Source organism: Sceloporus occidentalis, unplaced genomic scaffold (assembly GCF_023333645.1).
Source record: "Sceloporus occidentalis isolate IW3139 unplaced genomic scaffold, rSceOcc1.0.p SCAF_8, whole genome shotgun sequence".
In the NCBI taxonomy this organism is placed as follows: Eukaryota; Metazoa; Chordata; class Lepidosauria; order Squamata; family Phrynosomatidae; genus Sceloporus; species Sceloporus occidentalis.
The window spans coordinates 222,856-250,432 of NW_028316988.1; the positions used below are offsets into that span (position 1 = coordinate 222,856).

At 50.6% G+C, this 27,577-nt stretch overlaps 2 protein-coding genes across 3 annotated transcripts in view; both read right to left on the minus strand.

Moving 5' to 3' along the window:
* Nucleotides 1-21,791, minus strand: part of SPEN (spen family transcriptional repressor) — a 47,647-nt gene extending 25,856 nt beyond the window's left edge. For both annotated transcript variants that reach the window (XM_089537247.1, XM_089537246.1), the window contains exons 1-3: nt 21,612-21,791; nt 10,269-10,589; nt 6,562-7,041 (exon numbers count right to left, since the gene is read on the minus strand). In XM_089537247.1, the coding sequence (XP_089393373.1) occupies nt 6,562-7,041; nt 10,269-10,589; nt 21,612-21,694 (884 nt within the window). In that variant the 5' untranslated portion in view covers nt 21,695-21,791. The remainder of the gene's footprint in view (nt 1-6,561; nt 7,042-10,268; nt 10,590-21,611) is intronic.
* A 79-nt stretch (nt 21,792-21,870) lies between these two features.
* Nucleotides 21,871-25,140, minus strand: LOC149307581 (uncharacterized). The gene is made up of 2 exons (XM_089536784.1): nt 25,094-25,140; nt 21,871-22,681 (listed from the first exon to the last, which is right to left on the minus strand). The coding sequence occupies exons 1-2, from the start codon at nt 25,138-25,140 to the stop codon at nt 21,871-21,873; spliced, it is 858 nt and encodes a 285-aa protein (XP_089392910.1).
* Between the last annotated feature and the right edge of the window lie 2,437 nt (nt 25,141-27,577).

A 27,577-nucleotide genomic window follows, 5' to 3' on the forward strand; every position in this document is an offset into this window, starting at 1 on the left:
TGGTCTCCCAGCCAAGGACTAACAAGGCCTGGCCTGTTTAGTTGGCAACCCAGATGGCACCTTGTGCCTTTAGGGGGCATATTCGTTCTGACTAAAAGGTTTGCTTGGGCAAGTCAAATTGCTCTACTTTTTTGTGGTGTAAAAACTTATCCCTATTCTTTGTATATTCATTCTCTCTTGAGCATCAAACATTTGGTTAACAAAGTATTGAGAGGAGTCCATCTACTTTATTAACTGCAGAGAAGTGAACCCAGAGGTTCACGATTTCAATGTAAGGCAGCAACAACACAGATCAGTATTGGGGGGGGGGGGGTTTGTCCCATCTTGCTTGTTTGTAGAGCCATTTATGAATCGTCTCCCAACTCTAGAAATGGCCAAGGGCAAGGCATCAGTGAGGCAAAAGTGACAAGACACAGCCAGATGCACCAAGGCAATAAAAGCAGAGACCTTCACTTGAGACCAAAACAGAGACATTAAAGCAAAGCTCTGGACGTTTTGGACTGCATTTCCCATCGGACTCAGCCAAGCCAGCCAATGGTGTGGGAGAGGCACTCCAAGACATCTGGAGGCGTCTAGATTGGGGCAGAAGGCTTCCCTGCTCTCTTTGCCTGGCTGCACCGTGACAAAGGAAAAGGCAAATAAGTCCCCACTGCCTTTAGGGGGCTGCAGCCAGGGCTCCATGCCCACCTCCCTCCCAGCTTCCCATCTCACTGGTCCTCTGGTGAGGATCCCTGGCTCCAGGGAGAGATCCCAGGCAACTGGGGGCTTTCAAGAACCACCACCATGAATTGGAAGCCCAAGTTAGCCATTTCAAGGCAAGTACGAGAGGAATGGCCCAATGCAGCCTGACACTAGTCCAGCCGCTGCAGGTTGTTCTGGCTGCAGTTTCCAAAAGCGTTCTGAGGCAGCAGACATGTAGCACTTTGTAGGGTTATAAAGGCAAGAGGAGAAAAGAGACGGAAGTCATTGGCCAGATCTGCACACACTGGCTGGACCTGGGCAAAGGGGTCTAGGCTTTGAGTCCTTTTCTACTTATCCCAACACCAACTCACCCCTGGCACCTCCTTTGGCTGGCAGGACGTTCCAAGTGGGTGAATAAACCTTTCTGGGAAGAACCAGTGTCAGAAGGGGATGGACACACAACTTCCCTGACATTTGCAAAGCCTGATACACGCCCGGAGCCTCCCTCCCGCTCATTCGGTGCCAGTGGAAGTGCAAGTATTCTTGCGGCATCTTTTAGCACACCTCTCTGAATGGCAACTGCAGACTTAATTTTATTCCTGTCAGCTGAAGTGAGATGAATCATGAAACGCATAATGAATGCATAAAAGGTAGAAGAAATGGTGCCAGAGATAAAAACATAGCTCACTTGTTGGCCAGTCTATTCTTACATGGCCGACATCTTTCCCAACTGCTCTAGAAGGCAGGGCACAAGGCTAGAAGGCCTGGCGTGCCTTGCACTCACATCCCAGTCCAAGTTCTTCCTCCAGGCTCCCCATCTTCTCTGCTCCAAAAGCTGGCAGACCCATCAGAGGTCCCACCATCTTAGTAGGAAGGCGCTGGTCCCGCAGCCACCCAGGAAGGCCTGGAAAAGACCCTTCTCTGCCTGACCATATGAGATACCAAGATGGTGGGACCTTGGATGGGTCGGTCAGCTTCTGGAGCCGAGACGATGGGAAACCTTTTCCATCCTTGCTAGGAGAATGCAAAAGACAGCAAGCCAAAGAGATGTTTTACTCTGCAACAGCACAGTTAGGACCAAGAGTGGGCCTGGCCTTTGAAAGGAAATCCAGCCAATGTCTCCCTATGAACACACAAACACACACACACACAAGAGAGAGAGAGAGATTAGGCTAGACTAGGGCTATTCCCTTTTCCTGGCTCTACTTTTTCCACAGCCAGCGCCAGTCTTCCAAGAGCCAGCCTCACAGCCTAGACCATCAGAGGCAGCACAGCTTTAGTTTTCTTTATGGATGAATGGTCTTTCTCTAGCATCAAATCAACCAAACTCTTGGGCTGCTCCTCAAAACTCAACCAAGATCAGCAAAGTACAGCCAGGAAACTTTAAAATAAAATAAAATGTAAACACCCACAGATCAGCTAAACCCAACCCAGAAATCAAAGCCAACGAGGAGCAAAATAAAGCTGAAACAAGACTAAAAACCAGGGATGGAAAGAATCTAAAACTGATAGATAGGAGTTCATCTCATCCGCAGACAGGATTTCCAGTCTTGCACACAGGGCCATAATGTCTCAGTATCCACCAAAAGATGATGTAAAAGAGACTAAATATAAAGGATTTGCACAAAGAATGGTGTAGAAAATATCTCAACTGGCACTAGATATTTGGCATGTTTTTAATTATTTGGCAATCATTTTAATTTGGAACCTGCCTTGACTCCCAAACTTGGGACACAGACAGAGTAGAAATAAACACAGTAACAACCTCAGCAGCAGCAACAACAACAGAGATCCTCTATTTTATAACCTATAAAGGAAGGAAATGGATTTTAAAGGCTACATCTTCGCTCAGCACCCGTTCTGTCTTTTGTCCTTTGGCTTTTTGTCTGCCACTGTATTCCAATGAACGTGGAAAACCATTCAACAAAACCTGCAAATCCCAAGGGCTGAGTTTGGAAGCCTGGGGAAGGGAGGAGGTTCTTCACCTGGTGCCGAAAGGGTGCCGAAAGGAGGAAGGGATGCCAAGCGGCCCTTGAACGGCAGGATCAGGCTTTCCTGACTGGCTGCTTTCAGCCCAGTCCTTGCCCTTCCTTTCCATTCCCAGCCACTGGGCTCATGGCAAGAACAAGGGCTGCAGCTGGCCTCTCACTGTGTGAGGAGCAGCTCCACTTTGGCTGAAGAGAGGCCCAGCCCCAATGGGAAGCAGCTCTGTGCTGTTTCAGCCTCAAACAAGGCTATGCCATGACCAGGAGAAAATACTAACCCAGAGGAGGCCCAGCAGCCAAACGTAAAGGAGAAAAGAGAACCCGAAGGAGGGCAACAAAGCAAAAGGAGGAGGCCTGGCCATATGAAAGGAGAATGCCAATTTCACCCAGCCCCCCAACCCTGCAAAGGATGTCCCTGTGAGCACACAAACAGAGAAAGTGATTGCGCAAAAAGGAGGAAGGAAGGGGGAGCGCGGAGGGGATAGGAAATGTGGCAACACTTTTAAGACTAACTGGTTTCTATTCAGTCATTTCAGTTACCTTTCCTACTTCTAGCTGGGGCTGGGAAGGAGAAGAGTGGGTTTCGCTTTGGCCAAGCAGGCTGCTTTCATTGGTGAAGCCAAACATTTCAGGAAGCGATGAAAATGAGGCATATAAAAAGTTACACGCTTGGAAGGCCTCCTGCTCCCCCCCCCAGGGCCTGGGGCATGCCTGCCTGTCCAGGCTGGCCTGGCACATGGATGGGCACCTGCCCCGTCCTTTCCCAGGGCCAGGGCCCCCGGCAAGTCACTACTTGTCACGCAGCCAGTGGCTCCGCTGCCTTCTCAGCCCTCCCCCCCCCAGCCTTCTGCTTTGCAAGGAAAAAACCAAGCATGAAGGCAGGCAGGGAGGACGCACAGATCGCAGCAGCGCCCGCCTGCCTCCTTTCGGGAGGTGGCACACGGCCAAATCCGACTGGATGATTCCAGTTCAGACTGGATCTGGAGACACAAACAAGAAGCTCCTTGCCCTGCCCCACCATTTGGATGCAAGAGCAGCTCCCACACAAGGCGGCAGGAATCTCCCTTCTCGGCTCACCTGGCTCGGCCGGATTTTTACTGCCAGCCATGGCATCTCAAAGCAGAAGGCAAAGATGAGGTCTGCTCCGGGCGTTTGGAGGTTTTCTTATTAAGGTGCATTACTGTAATTTCAGTGTTTTGGAATCTGCCCTGGAAGCATCTTGGAAAATAACCCACTGATCTTTAATGTGCAAATGCACTTGGACTTGCCATTCAGAGAGGTGTATGCATGGGCAGACAGAGAGAGAGTTTAGGAAGAGGATTTCCCCCGCCAAGACCTTTGTGGTTACCATGAAGTCCCCCCACGGGGGCTCCTGTCCCCCTGCAAGAGCTGCTCCAGAGCAAGCGAACAAGCCAGCCAGTGGGGAATTCCTTCCCACAGCCTCCCACACATCCTCCACCTTGACGGATGAAGGAAGCCTTGGAAGGAAAGCCAGCCCTTTTCTCACACATGCCACTGAGGAGAAAGGCAAGCCGCACTCCTACTTGCTGAGCCAAGGCAAGAACCCCCCTGAAAGAAGGGACAGGGAAACTCAGTGGGCCTCTCCAGAACAAAAATGCCAGCATTCAGGACACATATTCAGGGACAGCCAAACTGCCCAGATTGCAAAGTCTGCTCACATCCAAAATCCACCAAACAGGGATACTCTTATTTGACCTCCCCAAATGCACAAAACACATGATGCAAGCCTTCAAAGCTCCTCTGGCTTCTTCATCAGACAAATGTGTTTTAAAAGGAAAAAGAAAATGACGATCTTAGTCGTCCCAGGCCTGCCTTTTGCCAACTGTTTTGGGGTGCTGTTCTGTGCTGAGCTGGTGTGGAGGGCTAGCTATGCAGGTGGGTCCCTCCGCCTCCCCTCCTCCTTCCGGGAACAAAGCACTCCAAAGCCCAGGAGATAACACTGGAATTCCATTAGCAAGACAAAAAGGTACATTCAGGACAGGGCAGCTTTTCAAATACTCCTCTACCAAAAAAACAGAAAGGAAAGAAGAAAGGAAAGGGGGGGGGGGAAATGGGGGGAAGGGATCCGTAGGCAAGGCACAGTTATTATCACTAGAACAAGGAAGATATCATTCCCCAACCAAAGAAAGACTGCCGCATGTTTACAATCAGGCTCCCAACCTATGAAAATCCTCTTTCTCCCCAGGGAAACACATTAAAAAGTGAATAAAGCTTTCTTCCTCTGAAGAACTGGAAGCATGGGTCTGGGAGGAAGCTGTGTTCAATTAAAGGAGAAAGAAACTGGATCCATTCCTCAGGGAAACATTCAAGAAGCTGCTTTGGCGGATGGCTTCAGATCAGATGAAGACTCATGCACATACCCATGCTCCCTCGCTCCATTCATGGGAACACCAGGCCATCCATTGCCTTCTTTGCCAATGCAGCGAAAGCCCAGCAGAAGCAGCGACTGGCCTCTAATGCCACCTTCCCAATGTTCCCTCAAAGAGGAAGCTCCAAACCCACTCACAGCCATCTAAGTATTTTGAGCCTCTGATTCATCCCTTGCTGGCAAATCCTAGAGCAGGAAATGGAGGAAGGGGGAATACTATGTAATGCCACTCAGTTTGCCAGGATCTGCTCCCCTCCAGGAGATTTTTTTTTGAAGGGTGGGGCGGCAACAAACAAGGCACCGTAACCAAGCCAAAGCTACCTTGCAAGACAAACCTCCAAAGTCTTCCAGCCTAAATCCTACTGTCTTGTTCTAATAAATTCTCAACAGTTTTATGTTTTCTCCTTTAAACTGAGAGACAGGCCCCTGTTATTAAGAAAAACCCATCTCCTGTATGACCAGGGTGAATTGCAACACCAAAGTACATCCACTTTAGCTGCTGGGTCACCACCCATTAATCACTGCAACTTAACCCATCACTATTCACTGAAGAGGAGTTCACTGGACGGATTTCCCTGAATCCCCAAAACACTGCCCTAGCTTAAGAAAGACCAGGAAGAAAACCATGGCTCCTGGAAAGTAACAGAGCTGAAAAGACGGACACCACCACAAGTCCTGGTCACCTTCAAAGGGTCCATAAGCAGAACAGCCCTGACAGCCCCAGCAGGGTTTGCCAAGTATGTCGGCATCAGGGTCATACAAGTCTAATCAAAAGGCTCAGACTTCATCGCCTCCCACTAGAGTTCAAGCACCAAACAGAATCAAGAGGACCAAAGGAGGTTTGGTTAATACCAAGAGTATTCTGGAATAGTCTCAGAGTACTTTTTTTTAAAGAGAACCCAAAAGAAAGGAAGTATGATAATTTCTATTCCTCAACCCCTTACATGCATTTCTAGTACTCCTCCCCAAACACTAATATGCCAAGAAGATACACTATGCCTTATAGAATAGCACTGTAAACAGGAACAAGGTCTAAGCCTGTCTGGTCCGGAGGTCTCTCGTATCACCCAGGCCCACGCTGGATTCTCAACACTTACGAAGATGCCACTCTCTACTTGAAGCGGCCCACCTTCCACAAAATCTTACCACAAGAGAGTGTTGTTTTAAAGAAAACTCAAGGCTCAGGAGATCCCACAATCCATTTCAGCAAGTCTAGAAAGGGAGATGGAAAAGGCCCTTGACTGAAATACACAAGGCTGCTGCCAGTCTGTACAGAGCACCAAGCTACAGGAGCAAATCCAGTGCCTTGTGAGAAAGGCTGCTTCCAATGCATTTCTTTCAAATGTCAACACAGAGAGGGCTTTAAATGCCAGCAGTAATTTTCATCATCCAAGACCTCAGAAGAGAGAACAGGACGATCTCAAAAGTGTGACGTGGCTTGTCTTTGGTAGCCAAGACCTCAGGGCCCAAGCAAGTACGTGGCACTAACAGCTCTGTGCAACTCACCTGTCGCTGCTGGTACTGCTGCTGCTGCTGATGGAATCACTGCTTGAAGACCTGCTCCTTGAGCCACTGCCACTGGGCGACCTGGTCGGCCGCGATGCCTGGCTGGCCAGCCTCTGAGGAGACTGGGTCCGAGACTGGGAAGAGTGTGGCGACCGACTCCGGCTGTGCTGGTAACTCCGCTCCGGCCTCCTCCCTCGTACCTCCCGTGTGAGATCGTCCCTGTAGATATCCCTATGTACCACACTGGGCAAGGTAAACTGCTCCCGAGCCCGAGGTTCGTATCGGGGGTCATGAGCGTCAAAACGGCTCGGGCTGCGGCTCCGAGAACTGTAGTAAAGTCCATGTTGTAAAGTCCGCTCCCGAGGATCTCTATAGTAATCCTGATCGTAATGTCTTGTCCGATCAAAGCCTCCTCCTGTCCCCCGTTCATGGTGTCCATAGGCACTATGTTCATAAGCACGCTCCCTGTTATCTGAAGCCCTGCATTGAGGAGGGGGAAAACAGTAGCGTCAGTCAGAGAAAGGGGAAGCAAGTTCCTGACATCATGCAAACATTGAATGTGGCACTGGGCAGCTTAGCAAGTCATAAAAAAGAACGGTACATGGGGACGATCTATTAAGCAGAATGAACAAGCTCAATCCCCCTCCCGCAGCTTCTTGGTTGCGTCAAGACACAACACGCGTTGGCACTGATTCCATTTCAGTGATTACACTGGGCTTTCATGACCAGAGCTCTACACCAAAAAAAGAATGATTTCCCACAATCTAAAATTTAGCTGTGTAAAATATTCTAGGAGCACAATGTAGGCATGCCTTAAGATTCTTCAAGAATGTCAGTGCTATTAACATTTTTTAATTGCATAACTCTGCCAAAGATTTATCGTAACACATCTGTCATTAGTCATGAAAGCCCCTGTGACAAGCAAAAGCCCACCAAAGCAAGTGACTGATTTCAGAAACACACGTTATGCATTTTTTGCTGCTAAACTGCTAGGATATAGTAGTACCTGAACATCTAAAGCCCTCGCTACATTGAACTTGAGCCTTGCTAATATCAGGGGATGGGAAATTGTTAAGGGCCATAGATAATATACAAAGACAGAAGCATGTCCTTCAAAAGGCATTAAGCCCCAGAGGCAAGATAAATACATTTGCTATCAATTCACTAGAGACATATATATATATATACCGCATAGCTCTTTTTGTAAGCAGCTTTAAGGTATTAATATTGTAAGAAATAAAGCTCCCTGGAGAAGCTTCTGTGCTTCATATAGACTGAAGCAGCACCTTGCACTAAGCTCTCCTGTCAGAGGAAACATGGTTTTGGTGGCTAAGACAGTTCCACAGCTCAGAACACTGAAGAGCTCTTGCATGTGACGATGTCTCAAAACAGACAAACCCCAGAGGTTTCCAACCATTCCATATTCTAATTCATCAACGGATGGCCTTCCTTTGCCGGCATGGCTAGCAAAGGAGAGGGAAGAATCTGATGTGTGCAGTTATAGTACTATCGCCAGTGCCTGTGTTAGTTACAAAAGCGTAATAAACCATTTTAAGATGAAAGGCATTTAAAACCACCCCCCTTTGACTTCCAACCATCTTCCCTGAAAACCAACAAGCAGCTTCTTCAGGTTCTGTGGGTGGCTGCATATATATACACACACAGACACACACACAGTTTCTCCTCTCTCTCTCTCTCAGCACTTGCAGAATTGCCTTGTATCCCCAGCCTGGCCTTATGAGTGGATTAGAGTCTTGATTATAAACTCCTCTGTCCTGTGTCTAAGGCATCTTAGGCATGAGGCCAGTAACCCCTGCAACGGTGATACGGAGGGCATCTTAATGCTCTGGCCTCTCCATTCCTTATGCCTCTCAAATAATTCAGAGCTGTTTAGTAAAAACATCTAATGCAGGCATTTAAAATGTATGACACACATTTTCAATTATTTACAGCTGCATGCAAATAAGACAGCAAATTGTTTCAAAGCTTCTCTGTATGTGTGTGTGCGCACATGCGCAAGTGTGCACATGCGCGCACACATGAGTATTTGCATGTATACATATACTTCAAGAGCTCTCTCTTCCTGTCTTTTTGAAAGGACAAAATCAACAAGTACTCTGCACACTATGGAAGGTTAAATCTGAGAGAGAGCTGATATAAGTGAAAGAAGCAGCCATAGACCTAAGAAAAGGTTACTGTTATAGCAAAAGAGCCCCTAATCCATTAGAAGGACATGGAAGGCAGACAAAAGAACTAGCAGAGCTCATGGCTACAGCAGTGCTGATTATCTATTAGTACTAATGACTACTGGAGTTAGTGGAAAGAGGGATTGACTTGGGTTAGGAGAGGGGCTAATATACACAGGGCAGGACATACCAACCTTTTCCAAGTGTGGAAACACGACCTATATTCCCAATTAAATCTAGGGAGAGAACTGTGAACATAACTTCCCCAATTTTGGCCCCTCTTACAGGGGTAATCCAACTTCTTTAATGGGCAAGGGAGTCAAAATGATATTTTAGATGAGCGAGCAAGAAAAAAATCTTAGTGAGAAAAACAAAAATTCCACTGGAAGCCAGTTGTCCCAGACTGACTTGCGGACTCTCTGGTAACCCCAGCCTTCGTTCTTCGGACAGCAGGCGCTTCTCAATAGATCCAAGATAGGAAGGGTTTGTCTGTAGCCCTAAGTCTGAATCCAGCACCTGGCAAAAGACACCCCAAAGGTATCAGTGAGTGCCTTGCAACTGCTTCGCAGGCATCCTCTGTCCATCTTTGTAACCATCCAGCCAAGTCTGTTTTCTCGGAGGTATCCACAATCTCGTCAGCAATGCCATGTTGTTACAGCTAAAGTACCTTTTAAGTGTTCAGTTAGCCAATGTGTTTTTTTAACCAGACTAGATCGATAGTAATCCACTCCCCCCTGGGCCACCGGGATCTTGGCTGTGTACCATCCCACGTAGGCGAGGCAGGAGCCATTATTCCAGCACCTCAACAGATGGCCTGTAATTTCCAAGACTTAGCCGTGTCCATCTCCTTCAGATTTGCCAATACCACAAAGGAAGAGTAATCCCAAGCCACAAGGAAGTGATGTAGATCCAAAAGTGGAAACATCAAAGGCTGCCTTCTGCTGTCTTCACCATACCATATGTATTCCCATGGCTAGAGGTTGTTTGTAGAATCCAAGACGAGGCATCGTTTTTAAAAAGTCTGCTAGGAAATTTTGATAACAATCCAATTTTATTCATAAACTATATATATATATACCAGCAAAGCCCTGAAAAACTAGGCGCAGAACCTTGCCAAGGCTCTGTCGGTATTGGATTCTGAAGGTACTCCAAACTGGACTTTGAGACTTGCTGTAATAAAGTAACTCCACCTGATAGTAAGGATACATCCACATAAGGCTTTAGAGTTATCCAAGAGAAGGGACCATTGATTTCTGGAAGAATAGCTCCATAATCGAGGCTGGCCACCGGAAGGAAGTCTTCCATCTTAGAACCAGGTATCCAACCAGCTGCAGGAAACATCCTCTACGGATCCACAAGATACCAGCCTCTGGGACGGGAATCACTTCCGTTTCCAACCCCAAATAGGAAACGCAGATAATTCCCCAAATTTTAAATCCATCTGGGGACCCCTACACAGGAGTTTGTGTTTTTCACCACATCAAATACAAAATACCTGCCTAGTGAAACCTTGGAACTTACCCATCAAGTCTCCGTTCATAACGTCCTTCCCGTGCATGAAGCGATGGGGGTGGGCCATACGTGGGCCCACCCCCACCTCCTCTGAACCCAGAAACCTCTCTACTACGAGACGCTATGGAAACTGTATCATCCAAGCCACGGGCAGCACTAGGAATGGTTCCTGGCTCATTATAATCCGTCCGAAGGTCTCTATCGCCCATTTTGTTGACAGAGTTGTGTGCCTTCTGGGCACTCTTGATGTCCACAAAATCCACAAAGGCTGCCACGCCGCCTTCCGATCCCCTCTTGGGGAGGATTTTGACGCTTTCAACTCGTCCATATCTAGAAGAGAAAGAAGAGAGAAAAAACAGGACGGTCAAGTCATTTCTAGCACAAAGACTGCAAACTTAAGCATACATTTGGGAAACTCATCTCAGCGGGTCTTCCTACCAAGTAACTGGGCGGCATTCTTGGCTTTTGATTGTCAGAAACAATATTTCTGATCATTATTGTTTTCTATTGGGAAAAGGGGGGGAGGGAGACCAAGAAAACCGCTTGTGGCTCTTCAGTTTAAATTTAACTCACACTTGCAAGAAGAGTCTATCAAATCAGAAAAACTTACTTTGTTTTAAAAAATGCAATCTTCCTTTAGCTGTTGCATTGTCCAGATACATTTACTTCAACCAGCATTAAAGTAACGAAACCATGTAGAACATAGACTCATCAAATTATGTATCTGCAACTTGCATTCACAGAGTCTTGGACCTGGAAATGATAGCAAGGTCCCCTGCCATCCAGGAATATACACAGTTGAATGTGTATGAATGAATGAATTCATGATTGATTAAGTCCGAATACAAGTGGGACAAGCACATGCTCTGACCCAGACTTCCATACCATCATAGACTTGGAACAGCCTGCAAGGGCCAACTAATCCAAGCCCCAGCCATGCTGAAAATCCACACAATTGGAGATTATTAATATTCATTATTGATTTAAGTATCTACAAGGCACTGTACCATTTTCAAAGGCAGAACTTGCAATACAGTCCTGCCTTGTGTCAATTGTTTGAGCTAGGCTTGGGAAAATATTTGAGCATTCCTAGGAAATAGCCAAATGAAGTATTTTGCACGCCTGGCTAACCAAGTAAGTGCTTGTGGTTTTTCCAGCACTGGTGTAATTCACAAGCATCGCTTATCACTAATAAGGAGGGAATCTAGAAACCCCCCCCCCCCCGCTTCCCTTACAGACCTCACTGTATTTTTCATGCAAGAAAGTTATGGAAAGGCATAATGTTTTGAAATCCTTCAAACAAGTTTTCAAACACAAACTGCCAGTAAAATCCCCCTGAGCACCTGAGTTCATTTTTTAAAAAAGGTTAATTCTACAAGAATGAAACAGTTGTGTGAATGCTCCTTTTCTAAACCAACAACAGATACCAGGGGAAAATAGACTGAAGAAAAAGATGTGATCTCACATTCTCCCTCCCTCTTTTTCAGGAGAAAGAAACAAACAGGAGACAAACTGGTGGCAACAACAAAAATCTACAGGCTCACTAAGAAGGCCCTTGCATGGCTGCCACAGAGAGGCCCAGAAGCTTCCATCAACTTGGGAGGAGGCCCAGGCACCCTGGCCTGGCCCTCTGGGAGTTTCATGTGTTCCTAACTAGAAGCATAAGCCTACCTCCGTGTTGGACCTTATTCTCTATGAGATCTTCACCACACGTCGGCCTCAGACCAAAAAGGAGAAAGAAAGCGAGTAAGGTGCTAGGAGGACAGATTTGGCCTGGACTCATGTTGACTACTGAAGAAATCCAACAGTGCAATGATGCAAGACCCCAGTGCTGGTTTCCAATCACACAGAAAGCCCAACACCAGCGGCAATGGAGAATTCAGAATACTCAAACCCAAGAGTGGGACAGGAGCACTGCTGGCTGTTGGCAGACCACTACACCCCTCTACTTTGGGCACATGCAAATGGTCCTGGGTTCAGGAAAGCCCTTTGACTGGAGGCCCTGCAGAGCCAGCAATAGTCAGGAATACACAGCAGGAGCCTGGTAGGAGGCAGCTATGATCCATGGCCATGTGGGCTGAGGAAGGATGGAACACAGAGAGGCGCAGGCAAAATCTAGCATGCGGAAACCATGAGGAGGAAATCCATGCAGCCAACAAAGTTCCTCCACAAAAGGCTTCTCAAAGTGTGACAGTGCTGGTGGTCCTCCTGCCACAGAGACTGCCCTAAACGATTCCACGCCAACTCAGATGGCACCACCTGGATGCTCAAGTGTGTGCAGCAATCTGGCACCGTGGATTAGCTCCTGGAGAGAGCAGCCAGGGTTTAAGTCTTGGCTCTGCAAGGAGGCTTGCTTGGTGTAAAATGACAGTAGTAGTAAGCAGTAGTCGTCATGAAACCCCAAAGCCTCTGCTGTATTAGCAGAGAGACCTCCGTGTTCCATGCCAGGCAGAGCCTGAGCCTCGCCTGAGCCTTGCTGGTGGCACATACCCTTGAATTGCCTCAGCCTGGCGATCTGGCCCAGCCCCACCCCTTGGCTCTTCTCCCAACAGCTATCCAGCCATCGGACCGCTGGGAGGGAAGCTGCATTGCTTCATGTTATCATCTCATCTGGGAGGGCGCTGCAGTGCTGCATCACGGGATCGGGGACTGCAGCAGAACAGTGCATGGGAAGGAGGGCAGGCGGGCCGAAGGGCTGCCGGAGGACACAAGGGCGGCCTTTGCAAGGGGAGGTGGGCAGGGAGGGCCACATGCAGCTTGAAAGGAGTCAGGAACAACCTTTGCCCAGGCGCTGGGGAGATGGGAAGGGCGGACAAAAGGACAGGACAAGAGCCGTGGTGACCTTCATGGAGCCGGAAGAGAAACCTTCCCTCTCTATCTTTGTCCCTTTCCAGGAAGGCGGCTCTTTCCCAATCGCAGGCAAACAGAACAGAAAAACAGCATGCAGGGATTGGGAGGGCCTTTGGGGAGAGAGAACAAGAAAAACCAAGCTCTGTGTCAGTGGGTTTCAAGGCAAGCTTTGGCAGGTTGCATAATTCAGGCTAATCAATAAGTAACTTGCAACCCAACAGAGAACTGGTTCTGTGATACCTTTTGCTTTTCTGTGGCAGGGAAGATGGTTCTTTTTCAAGAACAAAGTGCTGTCCCTCAGCAAGGACATAAAGCCCTGCCTTCATTTAGCTGGACGTTTCGCGCCTTTGCCAGAACATCCAGCTGATTTCTTTAAGGTACCGAGAAGCCACTTGCCAGGGAGACAGGAGGCTACATTTAGAACCAGGGCCGCTTGTTAAATGCCACCACAGTCACCAGCAGCACGGGCCCTGAAAACACCCTGGTCCTGTTTTCCAGGGTGACTTGTGATTCGAACATGGCTAGTGCATTCATCTAATCCAGGCCACTCGTGAGGGTGCTCTGGGCTGCCTCCCACGTCACACACATCTCTTGCTTAGCAAAAGACCCTGGGGGCAGGGGGTATGTCTCCTGGCTCCCTTCAACCAGATCATAACAACCCATGTCAGCATTCTTCACACTGAGCATCTCTGTTTGTTCCCTGTCATCAATAAGCTGATTGCAATTGATGATGACACTCTGGGAGTTGAGAAGCATGCCACCCAAAAGCCAGGGCTGCTGCTTTACAAAAGGGCGGGTGGTTGGTGTGAGAGTTTTCAAAGCAAGGCGGGTCTGAGTGATGGGAGGCAAGTCCCTCTTGGTTAATGCTTTTGAACCACTCTGTTACACGATCTTTGGACTTATACCTAAGATTACACTTTCTTTTACACACACACACACATTTTATGCTGCCCTTACTGATCAACTTAGTCCTCTTAGCCTGAGGTTTGAGAAGATCTGAAAGGCCCATCTCTCCTCACTGATGGAAAATAGAGCTGACTGCTGCTTTTCACTTGCTGGCAACAGATTCCAATGGCCCAAGGCAAACAGTAGCTTCATTAACTATGCAGATTAAGATAAAATCATAGTCACAGCTACTGCAAAGCATGCTTAACAACAACACAAAATATTGTGATGGGTCCTCCCCCCCTTTCCCGGAACTTGCAATTCCCTGCCTGCTGACTATTCTTCTTTAGAACACAATGGTTGCCTATTTCCTTCCTCTGAAATCTAGCCTAGAGCCCCTGGTCTTCCTTAGTGTTTCCCATCCAGGTACTAACCAGGACTGAATCTGCTTAACTTCCAAGAATGAATAGGAACTAGTGCTTTCTGGATAGTCAGGACCATGTCTTCTGATGCAGCCTTCTGATGTACCCACTGCCGGCTTTCTCCTCCAGGACTCTTGCTTGGATAGACGTCTGGGCAACAAGGTTCCTTCCAGCTCTATGACTGCATGTGCCCACAGTGCTCACCTCTGTTCACAGAAACTCAGGATGGGGCAAACTATGCAAAGTCCTATCCTGTTCTTTCCAGTGAGCTCAGTCAGGTTACAGTTAACACCCTGAGGATTGTATTTGGAGGGACAGAAAGCCATAAATAAAGCAAATAGATGAACACCCAGGAGGCGGTTGGTGGGGGCCTTGTCTAAATTAAAGGAGCTCCAGGCCTCCAACCCCAGTAGGTAAATTGGTTACTGGCCCAAATAACGCAGAGAACTAATCCTGTCCTGGGTGTTGCCACTGCTCCTGCGTGTTTGTGCCAGATAGGCCATAACCAGTTATGCAAGAAGGCTGCCAGTCTTTCCCTCTACAGCTGATGTGTGGAAGTCTCAATCTGTGCCCTTTGTTAACAGCATGCAAAGGGTTCCAATGACTACAAAAAGAAATCTTTCAGCCTATAAGGCTCACAACTCCAAAAGGTAAGTCCAAGAGAACTGGAAGTGCTGCCTCCAAGTCAAACAGTTGGCTCCCCATCAAAGCAAAGGACTCCTGATGGAGGAGGGAAGGAGGAAGACAAGGGATGGGGAAAGGGCCGCAAGGTATGAAGCCTCTGCCCCCCCCCCCACCTCTCCCGCTCTCAGTGGAGAGGGCAGGACTGGGAACCCTTTGTATTGAACCCTCAGCTCCTGTTACAGCTGCTAAGCAGCCACTGTCTCAGGAAGGGACACATTTATCCTGCGCATAGCCATGGGTGAATGTTGACCACATGGCAAAAGCACTGGCACGTCTCTCTGAAGCCAAGAACAGCAAAGAATATACTCCAGGGCCACCGCCGCCACCACCATCACACACACACCCCAGCTGAGCCCAGGCTTAACTGTTGTTGAGGACAGAGAGGCTGGTAATGCTATCGATTTCAGAGTGTGCCCGTGGTGGCAAGGGCATGCTTAGCTACCGCAAAAGTGGGGGGGAGGAGAGAAGAAACGGGACATTTCATTCCACGTCCCCTACTCAGCTATGTTTGAGACCTGGAGCCCAGTAAGGGACGGTGCCAGCAGAAGGCAGCATGCCCACAAATCATGATGGCAGGGATGATCAGTTTTAAAGCCATCCTTACTGGCTATGCGCAGGGCCTTGTTCTGAACCGGGGGCTACTCTAACTGCCAAGGCATTCTGTATGTCCGATGTTTAGCTGTATGTTTGATCTGTTGATTGCTAATAAAATAATAGTAATAATATAATGGCTTTTGCCAGACATGCAAGGAGAGCAGGCCACCACTGCCTGGCATCCATAGACCTGAATGGCCTGCAGTTGAGTTACTGAATTTCTACCTCTGTAAAATTCCAGTTTCCCTCTGGCAAAAAATAAAAAATGCACACAGAACAGTTACACACAAAGGGTTGTTAGGTTTTACAAATTATTTTCTGCTAGTACACAGCAAGAGTTAACATAATTCACCCAATTTATCTAGAATTGACTCCACTGGCACAGACCTACCCTTCCTCCCAACACATGGGTTACTCTACCAAAGTACAGGCATGTCTGTGTGCACATGCAGGCCGACAGACACACAAGCCACACAGTCTCCCAAGAAGCAAGGCATCCTGCACCCTTTGGAAAACCTCTCTCCAGTCAGCCAAGAGAGGATCATGTTACGGTCTCAAAGCTTGGGGCAGGGGATATGATGTATGGATTTCCCAAGAGACCCTCACATTTTTCTCCTCTGGTGTAAACACCCACTTATCAAGCAGCGAAAAGTATGGGCCAAGCATGTGCTTTGATGCCGACTTCCTTCCCAGTGTTAAAAGAAACAGGGCCAGGGAAGCATGAGAAGACTTGCCCTGGCAGGGCAAGGAAACACCTCTCTCAGTAAAGTTAAGGTGACCTGCCCACATGGAGGAACGCATGCCCCATGAGGATTTTAAGGAGTCTGTTCTTCTTCAGAGCCCTCTCAAAATGGTGGCCAGAATTGACATCATGTCACCTCCTGGTGCCAGTCTGAGAAAGAGGCACAGGCGGTTGGGGTACTGGGAGTGTTTTATGCATTTTCATGCCTTTGCAGGAGCTTCTGTGTAGTTCCTGCCCAAACACTGCCTGGATATTATACTGCCAAAGGCCTAGCTTGTTCAAGGGGATTCAGAAATCCATGCCTGGGTCCCAAAGGGAGATGACCGGATCTCCTATGCCCACTCTTTCCCTGCCCAGCTGACTGACAGGCTGTTGGGAAGCAGGATGAACCTTCAAGGAGTTTCCTCAAGGCAGGCAGAGAGAGAGCCTCTTAGGGAAGCCTCTGCTGCCTCACCAGCCCAAAGGTCTGAGGAATCCCATGCCAAGCAAAGCAGCAAAGGGCAGAACCATTCGGTCAGCAAAGCAAAGTGATCCAGTAGCTGCAACCTAGAAACCTCCCTGCTCCTGCTTTCAAGGAAGTAAATGATATTAAAGGAGTGGGTGGAATTTAAAACAAAGAACTGTGATAAGGCAACAAACCAAACTCGGCTAAGTTATTTGGTCTCATGGGGATCTCTCCTCCTCGTCATGTGAGGGAAAATCTACTTTCTCTTCTGCCTCCTTCCCAATGACTCATCCCCTTCTGCACCAAGCCCTCCTCTTCGGAGGCAGCAGCAAGGCAGCGTGCGCACATGCACATGCACAGGCACAAACACATTCATTCTGAGGGAGGGAAGATCCAAAGCCTCTCCGTCCTTCAGTTGGACTTCCATTCGCTGCTGCATTGAAGGCAGGGCAGGTGTCAAACAAGATGGCAGAGGCACCTAAGAAACCCAAAAGCACACACAGCTTGAGCCCACATTTCCAGACCAAGCTTCCACAGTTTCTTACCCTTTAGCAAGGAGGAGGGAGAAGGGGAGGGCAACTGGTGGACTGCAAAAACAGAATGGAAGCTACCAGAGACCAAACTGGGATCTACAAGAAGGCCATTCTTCCCTAAGGAGAAACTGGGACTCAAGGACACCTTCAGTCTCATGACTGGTCTTTGCCTTCTGCAACTTTAAGGCCCCCGTAGAAGATTATTACAATGCAAGGAAAACCTTGAGCTCTCATCTCCAGCATTTTCTAAACTTCAAAGAGCACCAGCCCTTGAGAAGCCACTGAAATATTTTCACTGCACTTCGACTAATAGGCTGATAAGGAAGGTTTCACGCTAATATACCTTCTCTAGTTGAAATGGGAGAGGCAGAGGCTCCTGTCTTTTTCCCTAAGCAAATCAAAAGAGAAACATGGGCACTTGGCATTTGGGCAGAGCAGAAAACGTTGCTATATTTACCCACCTTTCCCTCACAAGCTGCCCTCTCTCTGCTTCCATAGTGGGAAATCATTGCAGTAGTTCAAGTACAACAACAATTAGGGTACAATTAGAATTGCAAAAGACTTTCTAGTAACAGCTAATCAGCTCCTCAGATCCCAAGCGGGAACCAGAAGCGGGAATCCTAGAAGCATTTCACAGGAAAACAACGTCTCCAGAAAGGACTCTGGACTCAATCTTAAATCACTCACTACCACATCACCCCCATTTTAAGACAGTACCATACTGACTGGATTAAGATGAGAAGAGGTGCTATTCTCCAGAGTGTATAGTAAATGACTTGTATTTTGAGAACTTTGTGCACTGGCTCCTCCTTTCCTCACCCCACAAAGCACAGTAACTCAAGAGTAGTTCTATGGTAGACTATGAAGGCCTTTCTGAAACTGGAACATTTCTGTGAGCCCTGACATTTTGGAGCAGTTTTCCAAAAAAGGAAGCACATTCACTTCAGAACAGAGAAAAAGACTGACAGCATATTTTAGGTCTGTTATATCTGGGGCCAGTCCAAATTATTGCGCTGACAGCTGGAGACACCAAAGTAGAAAGCCAAGTCAAAACGGTAGGGAGGGCAAGGCCATCCTCCATCCTGTTGTGTCTCGCATCCTGCCTGAAGAAGGACACTCCGGAGTTGCTGATGACACCGTGACATTGCGCTTGGTCTTAATAAAGGCAAGAGCAAAGCTACATAAAAAGCACCTTGGCCTTCCCATTCTCTCTGGATACCGTTTCTAGGAGTTTTTAAAGTGTGTCCCTTGCAGAATGAGATGCTACTGTGCTCAAAAGCCATTTCTAAATGTATTTAATGTGTAATTCTGAGATGCATAAGCAATGAAAATCTCTCCCCCCGCCCCCCCCCCAGGCTCTGGGCATCCTCTTTGTCCCTATTCACAGACTGGGGGATGGGTGGGAACTTTGAGCCACAGAGACCAGCTTGCATCCAAAAAGGATTTTCCTCCTCCTCCTCCTCCTCCGACCCAAGGACTTGAAGGCAGCTACACACACACACACAGCCTTTCCCAATAATCCAGCCTTCCCCCATCTAGGCAGCAGCAACCACAGGAAGCAGCCTTTCAGAGGGATATGTGCAACGACACAGCCCTGCAAAGCAAAGCTAGCCAGGCGATTGTTGTGCAACCTGATCCTTCCCTACCCAGCCCAGCAGAGACATACAAAGAAAGGTCCTCTGAGCACACAGGACTTGACAATGGTCTCCTGCCACCCGAAACTCAAGCCAACAGATACCTGATAGTTAAAGGACATGGGAAACCAAGCAGCTGGAAGGAGGCTTTTGAGGTACAAGTGGAAATGTACAGATCCCCTCCCAGCCAAAGAATCCTGAACAGAAGAGCCTTAAGAAGGCAAACACACAGGTACCCAAACTCCTTTCAAGACCTGTATTTCAACTGATAGCGCATTCAGAAAGGAGGAAGCAAATCAATTAATTCCTCCATTTTCCCGATCCATCACTAAGCGACAGCACCATGGCAACTCTGTCCGGCATTCAAAACGCTCTGCAAAAACAAGGCGAAGGAGGTAAAGCTGGAAAGCAAGGTTGAATTCTCACTTGAGGAATCCTTCTGCAATCTTGGCACACAAGTCAAGCCAACCCAGTATGGACCCTAACACCCTCCCGCCAGTCCCCAAAACAAAACCTATCGGCACAACCACAACGCCAAACCCTCTTTTTGCAGCAGCACTTCCAGCCCAAGGCAACTCACTTTTCTTCCAAGACAAAACAAGGCAACTCCTTCAAGGTTTTATGTAACAGCTCCCAAGATCTGCCTAGCCAGAGTTTCCCCTCCCTGTGGCCAGTTACATCCTGAAGCCTCCCTCCCTCCCTCCCTCTCCTTTTTGTAGCTTGTGGTACAAGGTTGTTCTCATGGACCTGAGCAGAAGGGGTGCTTGTCCCTTTGCAAAGCCTAAAGGATGTCCCAGGGGCACACGCTCCCTCTCTCTCTCACACAGCAACAACTGCTCTTTTCTGATCCTTTCCCTTTGCACATTTCCAGTGAGGCAGCTGCAACAAGGGAGCTCTGCTCTCTCTGGCAAAGCGGCTCCCCCACCTCCTGGCCTGCAGCAGCCTGAGATCCCTCGCTCTTTCCTACATCCACTGGGTCCTGGCCGCCATTTTAGAAAGGCTTTCAGACAAGGCAAGCCTCGCACTGCCATGACCGCGCTGGGTAAAGGAGTCCCCCCACTGTGTCCGTCCGCCTGGTGCTTCTTCCTTCCCTCTGAGCATGAAAATAGCCAGGCAAGAGGCTACTGAAGGGGAGGAACCAAGCGGGAAGCACAGGTCCCTTGCCCACTTCCACAGATGGTGCATTTTTCTGCATAGAGGAACGCCAACAGAACAAAACCGGCTGTTTCCCCCACGGAGACCATCAAGTAGGAAGGGCTGAGAGGGCAGCAGAGGAGAGCGGGGTCTGCCTCCTTCTCTAGCCAAGGCTATTCATGGAGGCCAAGGGAGAGCCCTCCATTCCAGACCTGAAACCACAACCCTAACTCAAAACTCATGCGGCCGGCCAGTGACCAAACAAGGGCAGAGGGACTCCAATACCTCCTCCATGTTTCTTGCCTCCTTCCCCAGCCAAGCTTGTTCCTCCACTAGGCAGCGAGCGAGCAGCAACTCTCCTTTTCCCATGGTGACTCACTTAGCTGGGCCCCACCATTTTCTGAACAGCAGCTAGGAAAGTATCAGGAAATGGGCAAGGCCTTCTGGGTCCCAGACGGAAAGACATTGTAGATGGCCCAAATGCTTCTGTGTAGCATGGCTCTGGTGTTCTAAGAGGCTTCCATGATAGTTACAACAGAGAAGGTTCCCCGGGAGGGGTGGCTAGTCCTACAACCATCGGCTGCCCTGAACTCACCCACCGTCTGTCCGTCCGTCCGTCCGTCCTCCCAAAGACAGGCAGCAGACACTTGGCACTAGTAGGCCAAGTACGACTGGATTATGCAAGGTAGGAGGAAAACACCCAGAGCTAAGGTCTCTGGCCAGGCCAAGGGGAAAGGCAGCAAGGAGACAGCCAAAAGAAAGCTGCTTTGAGTCACAGTGGAGGGATGGCGTTTCAAGGATGCATGCGTCCTAAGAGTCCAGAAGTTGCCCCAAAGCCACGCTCAAGACTGGATCATGGCTTTGGTGTGGCTTCTGGACTCTTAGGGCGCATGCATCCTTGAAACGGTGACTCAAAGCAGCGTTCTTTTGGCTGTCTGGAAGAGGCCATGGATTCCACCAACTGCACCGCTCTCAGGGAAGTCTGAGTTGCGCTGGCATTGTCCCAGTCCACAGCACCTCCTTTGCTTGAAGGAAGGAAGGAAGGAAGAGCTGCTCCCAGCGGGACTGCTTAGCCGGGTTTCATCCTGCCCCTAGAGACCCAAAGGGAGGGCAATGGAACAAACCCCTTGCCCTGCTTCCCCTGCTGCCCTCCCTAGGCTCCCCATTGTGGCCTCCAGAGGACCCACCAAGGGCAGTCTCCCCGCTTTGCCCCAGAGGGGACGGGGGGGGGTCTTCCCAGGGCTGCCCCCCAAGACGCCCAGCCAGCCTTAGCCCCTCCTCCCTCTCCTCCAGTGACCTCCCTGCCTCGCCTGGCCCTTGCAGCCCAGGCGGCCGAGAGAGAGAGAGAGAGAGAGAGAGAGAGATGCCTCTGGCGGCCGGGCGGGCCTCCCTGCCTGCCTGCCTGCCTGCCTGCCCTGGACTCACTCACCGCTTGAAGTGCTCGATGATCTTCTCCTCGCGGACGTTCTCCGGCAAGTTGCCCACCCAGAGGTGCCTGGTCTCCCGGACCATGCTGCTGCTGCTGGGCGAAGACGGGGGGAAGCGCGGCGAAGGCGACAGCGGTCTTCGAGGAGGCGGCGGCGGCGGCGGCGGCGGCTTCTTCTTGTTCTCCGGCGGGTCCTTCTGCTGCTGCTGCCGCTGCTGCTGCCTCCGCCGCCGGGCCGCCGCCTCCCTGGGCTCCGCTCGGCTCAGCGCCGCGGGAGGGAGCAGCGCCCTCCGCCGCCGGTTCTGCTGGAGCGGCGGCGGCTTCCTCCTCTGCCTCGGCCTCCGCCGCCTCCTTCCTCGCCTCCTCCTCCTCCTCCTCCTCCTGCTCCTCCGGGGCCCAGGGACACTGCGCTGACGCTGCTCCTCCTGGCGCTGGCTCGCCTCCGCCTCCGCCGCCGCTGCTGCTGCTGCCTCTCGGGGCCTGCTCCGGCTCCGGCTCCTTTCGCTGCTGCTGCTGCTGCTGCTGCTATCGTTGCTGCTGCTGCCGCTGCTGCTGCTGCTGCCGCTTCTCCCCCGCCGCCGCCGCCGCCGCCGCCTCCTCCCTCCGCGGCGCCGGTGGGGGACACCATCCCACCGGGGCCCCCCGCCGCTGCTGATGCTGCTCCCCTCCTCCTCCTCCTCCTCTTCCCTTGGGCGGCGGCGGCGGAGACGGCGGCAGCGGAGGAGGAGGCGGCGGGGCTGGCGGCGGCGGCGGCGGGGCTGCTCCCGGAGGCGGCGGCGGCGGCGGCGCTGCTCGTTCCCCTCGTTGCCGATGCCGCCGCCGCTCCCGCTCCTCCTCCGCTCTCCCCTTCCTTCCTTCCTCCCGGATCCGCGGTTGCGGAGGCCCCTCCGGCTCTGCTCAGATCCTCCTCAGCTTCTTCGCTGCTGGGTTTCTCCTCAGCGGAGGCGACGGCGGCCGTGGCAGCCCCCGCAGCGTCGCTCGCTCGCTCGCTTCCTCTGGCGCGCAGGCGCACTCGCCCGACGCCCTCCGCCAACCCGCTGCCGGCCGCCGTCCTCGCGCTCCCACGCCGGATCCTGATTGGCCGGACGAGAGCGGAGGGCGGGGCCAGAGAGAGAAGGCGCGCGCTCGGCGCAGGCGCAGTGGCAGGCAGAGGGGGCGGGGCGAGCGGCAGGAGAAGAAAAGACGGGAGGGAGGGCGCGCGTGCGCAGTCGGACGGGGGCAGCTGGTGGGGGAAGGGTGAGAGAATCCCGCTGTCCCCAATACGCCTCTCCGCGGGGAGCGCGCATGCGCAGAACGGGCGCCGACGGGCTTTCTCTCACACTCTCCTCTCAGCCGGGCGCCCGCCTTGCCTTCCTTGCTGCGCATGCGCGACCAGCTCTGCTTTAGGATGGCCGGGAAGGAAGGCAGGCTGCTGGGCTCTCCATGGATGTCAGTGCAGAGGCTGAGAGAGTGTGACTTGTGGGTTTCCTTGCTTGGAGGAGGAGGAGGAGGAGAACACTGGGTCTCTCCATGGTTCATTGCAATAATGAATGTATTGTTTAATGGCCTGGAAGGACATTTTCCCAGAGCCAGGCCCAGCGCGGAAGAGAGGCGAAGCAGGGCCAAGGGGGGCTTTCAGGGCTGAGTGCCTTCCCTTCCCTCGGAGGCAACCCTGGGCCAGGCGGGCCTGTGGCCATCCTGGGTCTGGCCAACAACAGGAATTGGGGCGACCCCAAGCACAGGCCCAGAGGTCCAAGACACAGCCGCGTCAGTCAGCAGGATCAGTGCCCAGAGAGGCCTTGTGGCACCCTTGGCACTTGGCTGAAAGAAAGAGATTGGCAGCAGGAGCTTTGCTAGCCTTCAGCCTACTTCCCCCAAATGCTAGCCTAGGAAAGCTCATGCCGCCAAGGCCTTTCTGGCAGTTGGTCTCAAAGGTGCCACATGTTCAGAGTGTTTCCCTCCACTTAGGACTGGGAGCCTTCAGTAAAGATCAGGCGGAACAGACCGCCTCCCGCAGCCCATTTAATAGGCCTCTGGAGCCAGGCACATTTCCCATTGCGGAGCAAACACACGTCGTGAATTACTTTGTCTGGGGGGAACTCATAGGCTGCATCCACACTGCAGAAATAACCCAGTTTGGCACCGCTTCAGTTGCCTTGGCTCAAGGCTGAGGGATTCTGGGAGCTGGAGTTTGTTGTGGGCCCAGAGCGGAGCAGAGCCACAAGGTGCTCCAACTCCCAGAATCCCATAGCCTTGAGCCAGGAGGCTGAAAAGCGGTGCCAAACCAGGTTCTTTCTCCAGTGTGGAGGCAGCCTTAGCTACAGAGACTGGACCAAAGCTTGGCAGCCTCTCCAGGAGACTGGAGAAATCCCCAGTGACTCCAATCAGCCCGATTTGTCAATGCCTTTCTGCCCAACCCCTGGTGTGTGTGTGTGTTTGTGTAAGTGTAATCCACCCTCCTTCAATGAGGGAAAGTACTCTGTCTCTTGGTAGGCAGTTTCTGTCCATTTTTACACCTTCAGGGGAGAGGTCCTAAGCCCTGAAAGCAGCGCCAGGAATGGGGCAGTAGGTAGATTGCGTACCCCCAGAGAGAGACCATGGCATTACCTGAAGGCACTTAGGACAGAGTATGGCAGAATGGGGTTGGACTGGATGGCCCTTGTGGCCTCTTCCAACTCTATGATTCTAAGTGTAGTTGTAACCGGACAACTGAGATGGAATTTAAAATGCCAATGTAACCCTGTGTGTGCTTGCTGAAATTGGGTGGGGAATGCCTTTGAAATTTTAACACACACACACACACACACACACACACAACTAACAGGGCTTACTAGAAGGGTGATGGGAATGGGCTTAAGAAAAGAGCTTTAATGCATAATCCCTTCTCCTGTCAGGAATCCAACCAGGCAAGCAAAGTCTCCCTGTCTGCTCCCAGCCCCTTGCAATTTACCTCTCTGTGTGCCTTTTTCTCTCTGCCTCCAGTGTTTTCCCCTGGGGTTCCTGCGGAGCCTTGCTGCGAATTCTTTCAGGTGTGATCCCCAACAAACCAGGAGCCTATACTACCCAAACAAGAACTCTCTTCTACCGCCAGCAGCTGTGTCCTCTCAAAGGGATCTAGTCTAGTGTTTTGCACAGTTTGGTGATTCTGAGGCCGGCCGCCGGAGAGAAGGTTTCTTTAAACTATACGTTCGACTGATGATGCATCTCCAAATTGAGACATCAGAAGGGCTGGATGCAGCCTGGGTGGGCTGAAGAAAATGGAGGAGGAGGAGAGGAGGAGGAGGACTCTCCCGGCCAGCGCCACCACCACCACCACCATCCTGCGCACTGGCTGATTACTCAACTGTGGAAACACTGCCCTGCTTCTGAGCAAGGAAGAAAAAAGCACAAGCTCCCTCCCTCAGTCTCCCTTTTCTTTTTCCATTTCCCCTTTTCCTTCCTTCCTTCCTTCCTTCCTTCCTTCCTTCCTTCCTTCCTTCCCCTGCACTGCAGCCAACCACGCCTACCCCACAATGCGGCAAAAGAAGGGCTTCTGGCGCAGTGAATGAGCCATTTTCCCAACCCCCCAGACCCTTTCCTCCCATGTTCCCTGCCTCCCCCCCTCCCTCCCTCCCTCCTTTCCCAAGGCAGGCCAAGAGGAGCAGGGCTTACAAAGAAGGGGGAAGCAGAGCAAGCCGCTGCAAAGCCATTTTTGTGCACAGCAGCAGCAGCAGCGCTTCCTTCTTTAGAAGCTTCTGGAAGCAGGCAGCCAATCTGGGGAGGAGAGGGGGGAGAGGACACCACTGCAGGCAGCCCCCTCTTTGCATGCTCAGCCAGGAGGCAAGCAAGGGAAGCGCACCACCCAGGCGGAGGGGCAGCCTCTCTCTTCCGCTGGCCGCCTCCACAGTCCATAACTAGCCAAAGGCCAAACAAAGCACATCACAGTTCTGGGGATGCTCTGAGCTCTTGCATGGTGGAATCTCTTGAAAGGATATCCGCTCCGAAATGTGAAGGGGAAAATATATATATATATATATACCCTGCCACGTTTCAAATTTTGTGCCTCACACTGGAGAAGAAAACAAACATGAGTCATTTAGATTCAGTGCCTCACAAGGAATCCTTTCCAGGGTTTGTCTTCTCTTTGGGAGAGATCTCCTGGCTTTTGCAGCTCCAGGGAGATTCCTAGTCTCTTCCCTTTAATATCTCAAGGACAAATCTGCACTTCAGTGGATTAAACCTGAAAAATAAAGACTAAGTCGTTCTTGGATTTATTGCTTATTTTGAATATTTTTCCCATGTAACAAAAGGGTTGCATTTGCCTTTTTTTGATGGGTTTTTTTGTTTCCTGTTGTGTGATTTTCTCCTTTGCCTTTTGCTTATAGGATATATAATAGTTAAATGCGAACGGAGGAATGCAAAGGTAATATGTAATCAAGAAAAGTATCTGTGTGACTAGGATGTTTGTGTGCATCTGTTTAATGGTTGTATTTATAAAGGTACTACAGACGCAGAGGAAGAGGCAGCGGATGCAGCCTGATTTTAGGGGGCCTAGATGAAGAGGTGAAGATGCTTTGGGGTTTTTGGCAACCTTGTTGTGTCAGAAAATAAAAAAGAGTGGGTTTGTCTTTTTTGAGTCCAAGAATTCTGGTCTCTTTAGGTGCAGCTTAAGGGATCTTGAGAAGATGTAAGAAAGGCATTGAAAGAAGGGGATTCTTTGTAAGGGGCTTGTTTGGAATCAGCAAGACCTATCTATTTCTGCAGAAGCCCTTTCTGGAAGGAAGCAAGTTCAGCCCAAGCAAAGCCAGGCAGGATTGTGTCTTATTGCAATTGTGAGGTGGATGTGAAGGTGGAAATTTCATTAAAGAACTGTGGGAGGGAAGGGTTGGGAGGCTTTTAAAAAGACCTACAAATGGCAAGATCAAGAGGGAGATTTGGTGAAAAGGGCAATGGACAAGTCAAGGAGTGAGGCTCTGCAGAAAACGGCCCTCTTGGTTCATGAAGATGAAGGAATGGCCAAGCCAGTCGGAAGCAGGTGCTTCTGTGGGGAAGCAAGGAAGGGGGCTACTATTAATGTCGCGTGCTGCAGACTGAGCCCTAGTTTATATTTCTTGCCAAACATAATAAAAGCAACCAGGAAAAAAAAAAGGGGGGGGGTCAGGCATGTGAAAAGGCAGAAGGCTTTACGTCCAACAATAGGACAGCCCCAGCCCTGTTCTGGGACACAGAAGGGCTTTTAAAAGGGTTCTAGAGAGAGAGAGAGACAAGCAGAATAAATGCAAAAGGGGCAGCAACGCTTTCTCTGAGCACAGAGGGGAAAGCGCCAAGCGGTGTTTTGCGGCGGAGGGGGCCTTCAAACAACAAGAAACAACGCATTTGGGGCTTTGCTTTTTCCTTCCTCCCCTCCTGCCCCCCCCCCGATCCCTTTGTTCTTTCTGCGGCCGCCATTTTGTGGCGCTGCCTTCGCTGCGCGGCCATTTTGTGGCGCTGTCCTGCGCCGGCCCGGGAGAGGCCTCTGCGCAGGCGCCCTCGGCGTGGCTGCAGTTCCCCCAGTGGCCGCTGAGCGGGGAAGGGGGCGCTGTCGCCTTGGCTTTTCCCGCGGCGCCCTATGGGCCAAGGCTCCTGGTCATGATCATCCTGTATTGTTCCTTGGCCTGTGCCCTGCCCTCCCTCATAGTAGCCTCATATCTTTGCCCTGGTGTTACCCAGCTTTCCTCTGTATTTGAGCCACCTAGGTCCCGCCAGACGGTAGTAGTGAAATGATAGCAATAGCTGGAAATAATGGGTATTCTTAGTATAATCATGCACCTAGGATTTGCACAGTGCCATTGTGCAAATGGCAGACCATAAGGCACCATCTTTTCCTTTCTACCCTGGGGCAACTAAGCTTTTGATCTGGGGTAATTATTAGGCGGTAATAGCTTTGCCATGCTGGGAAACAAAGCTGCCTACTGGGACCCCCCCCCCCCCCCAAACGAGGCTTCAGTTAAAGACAGAAGAGCAGGCTAAAC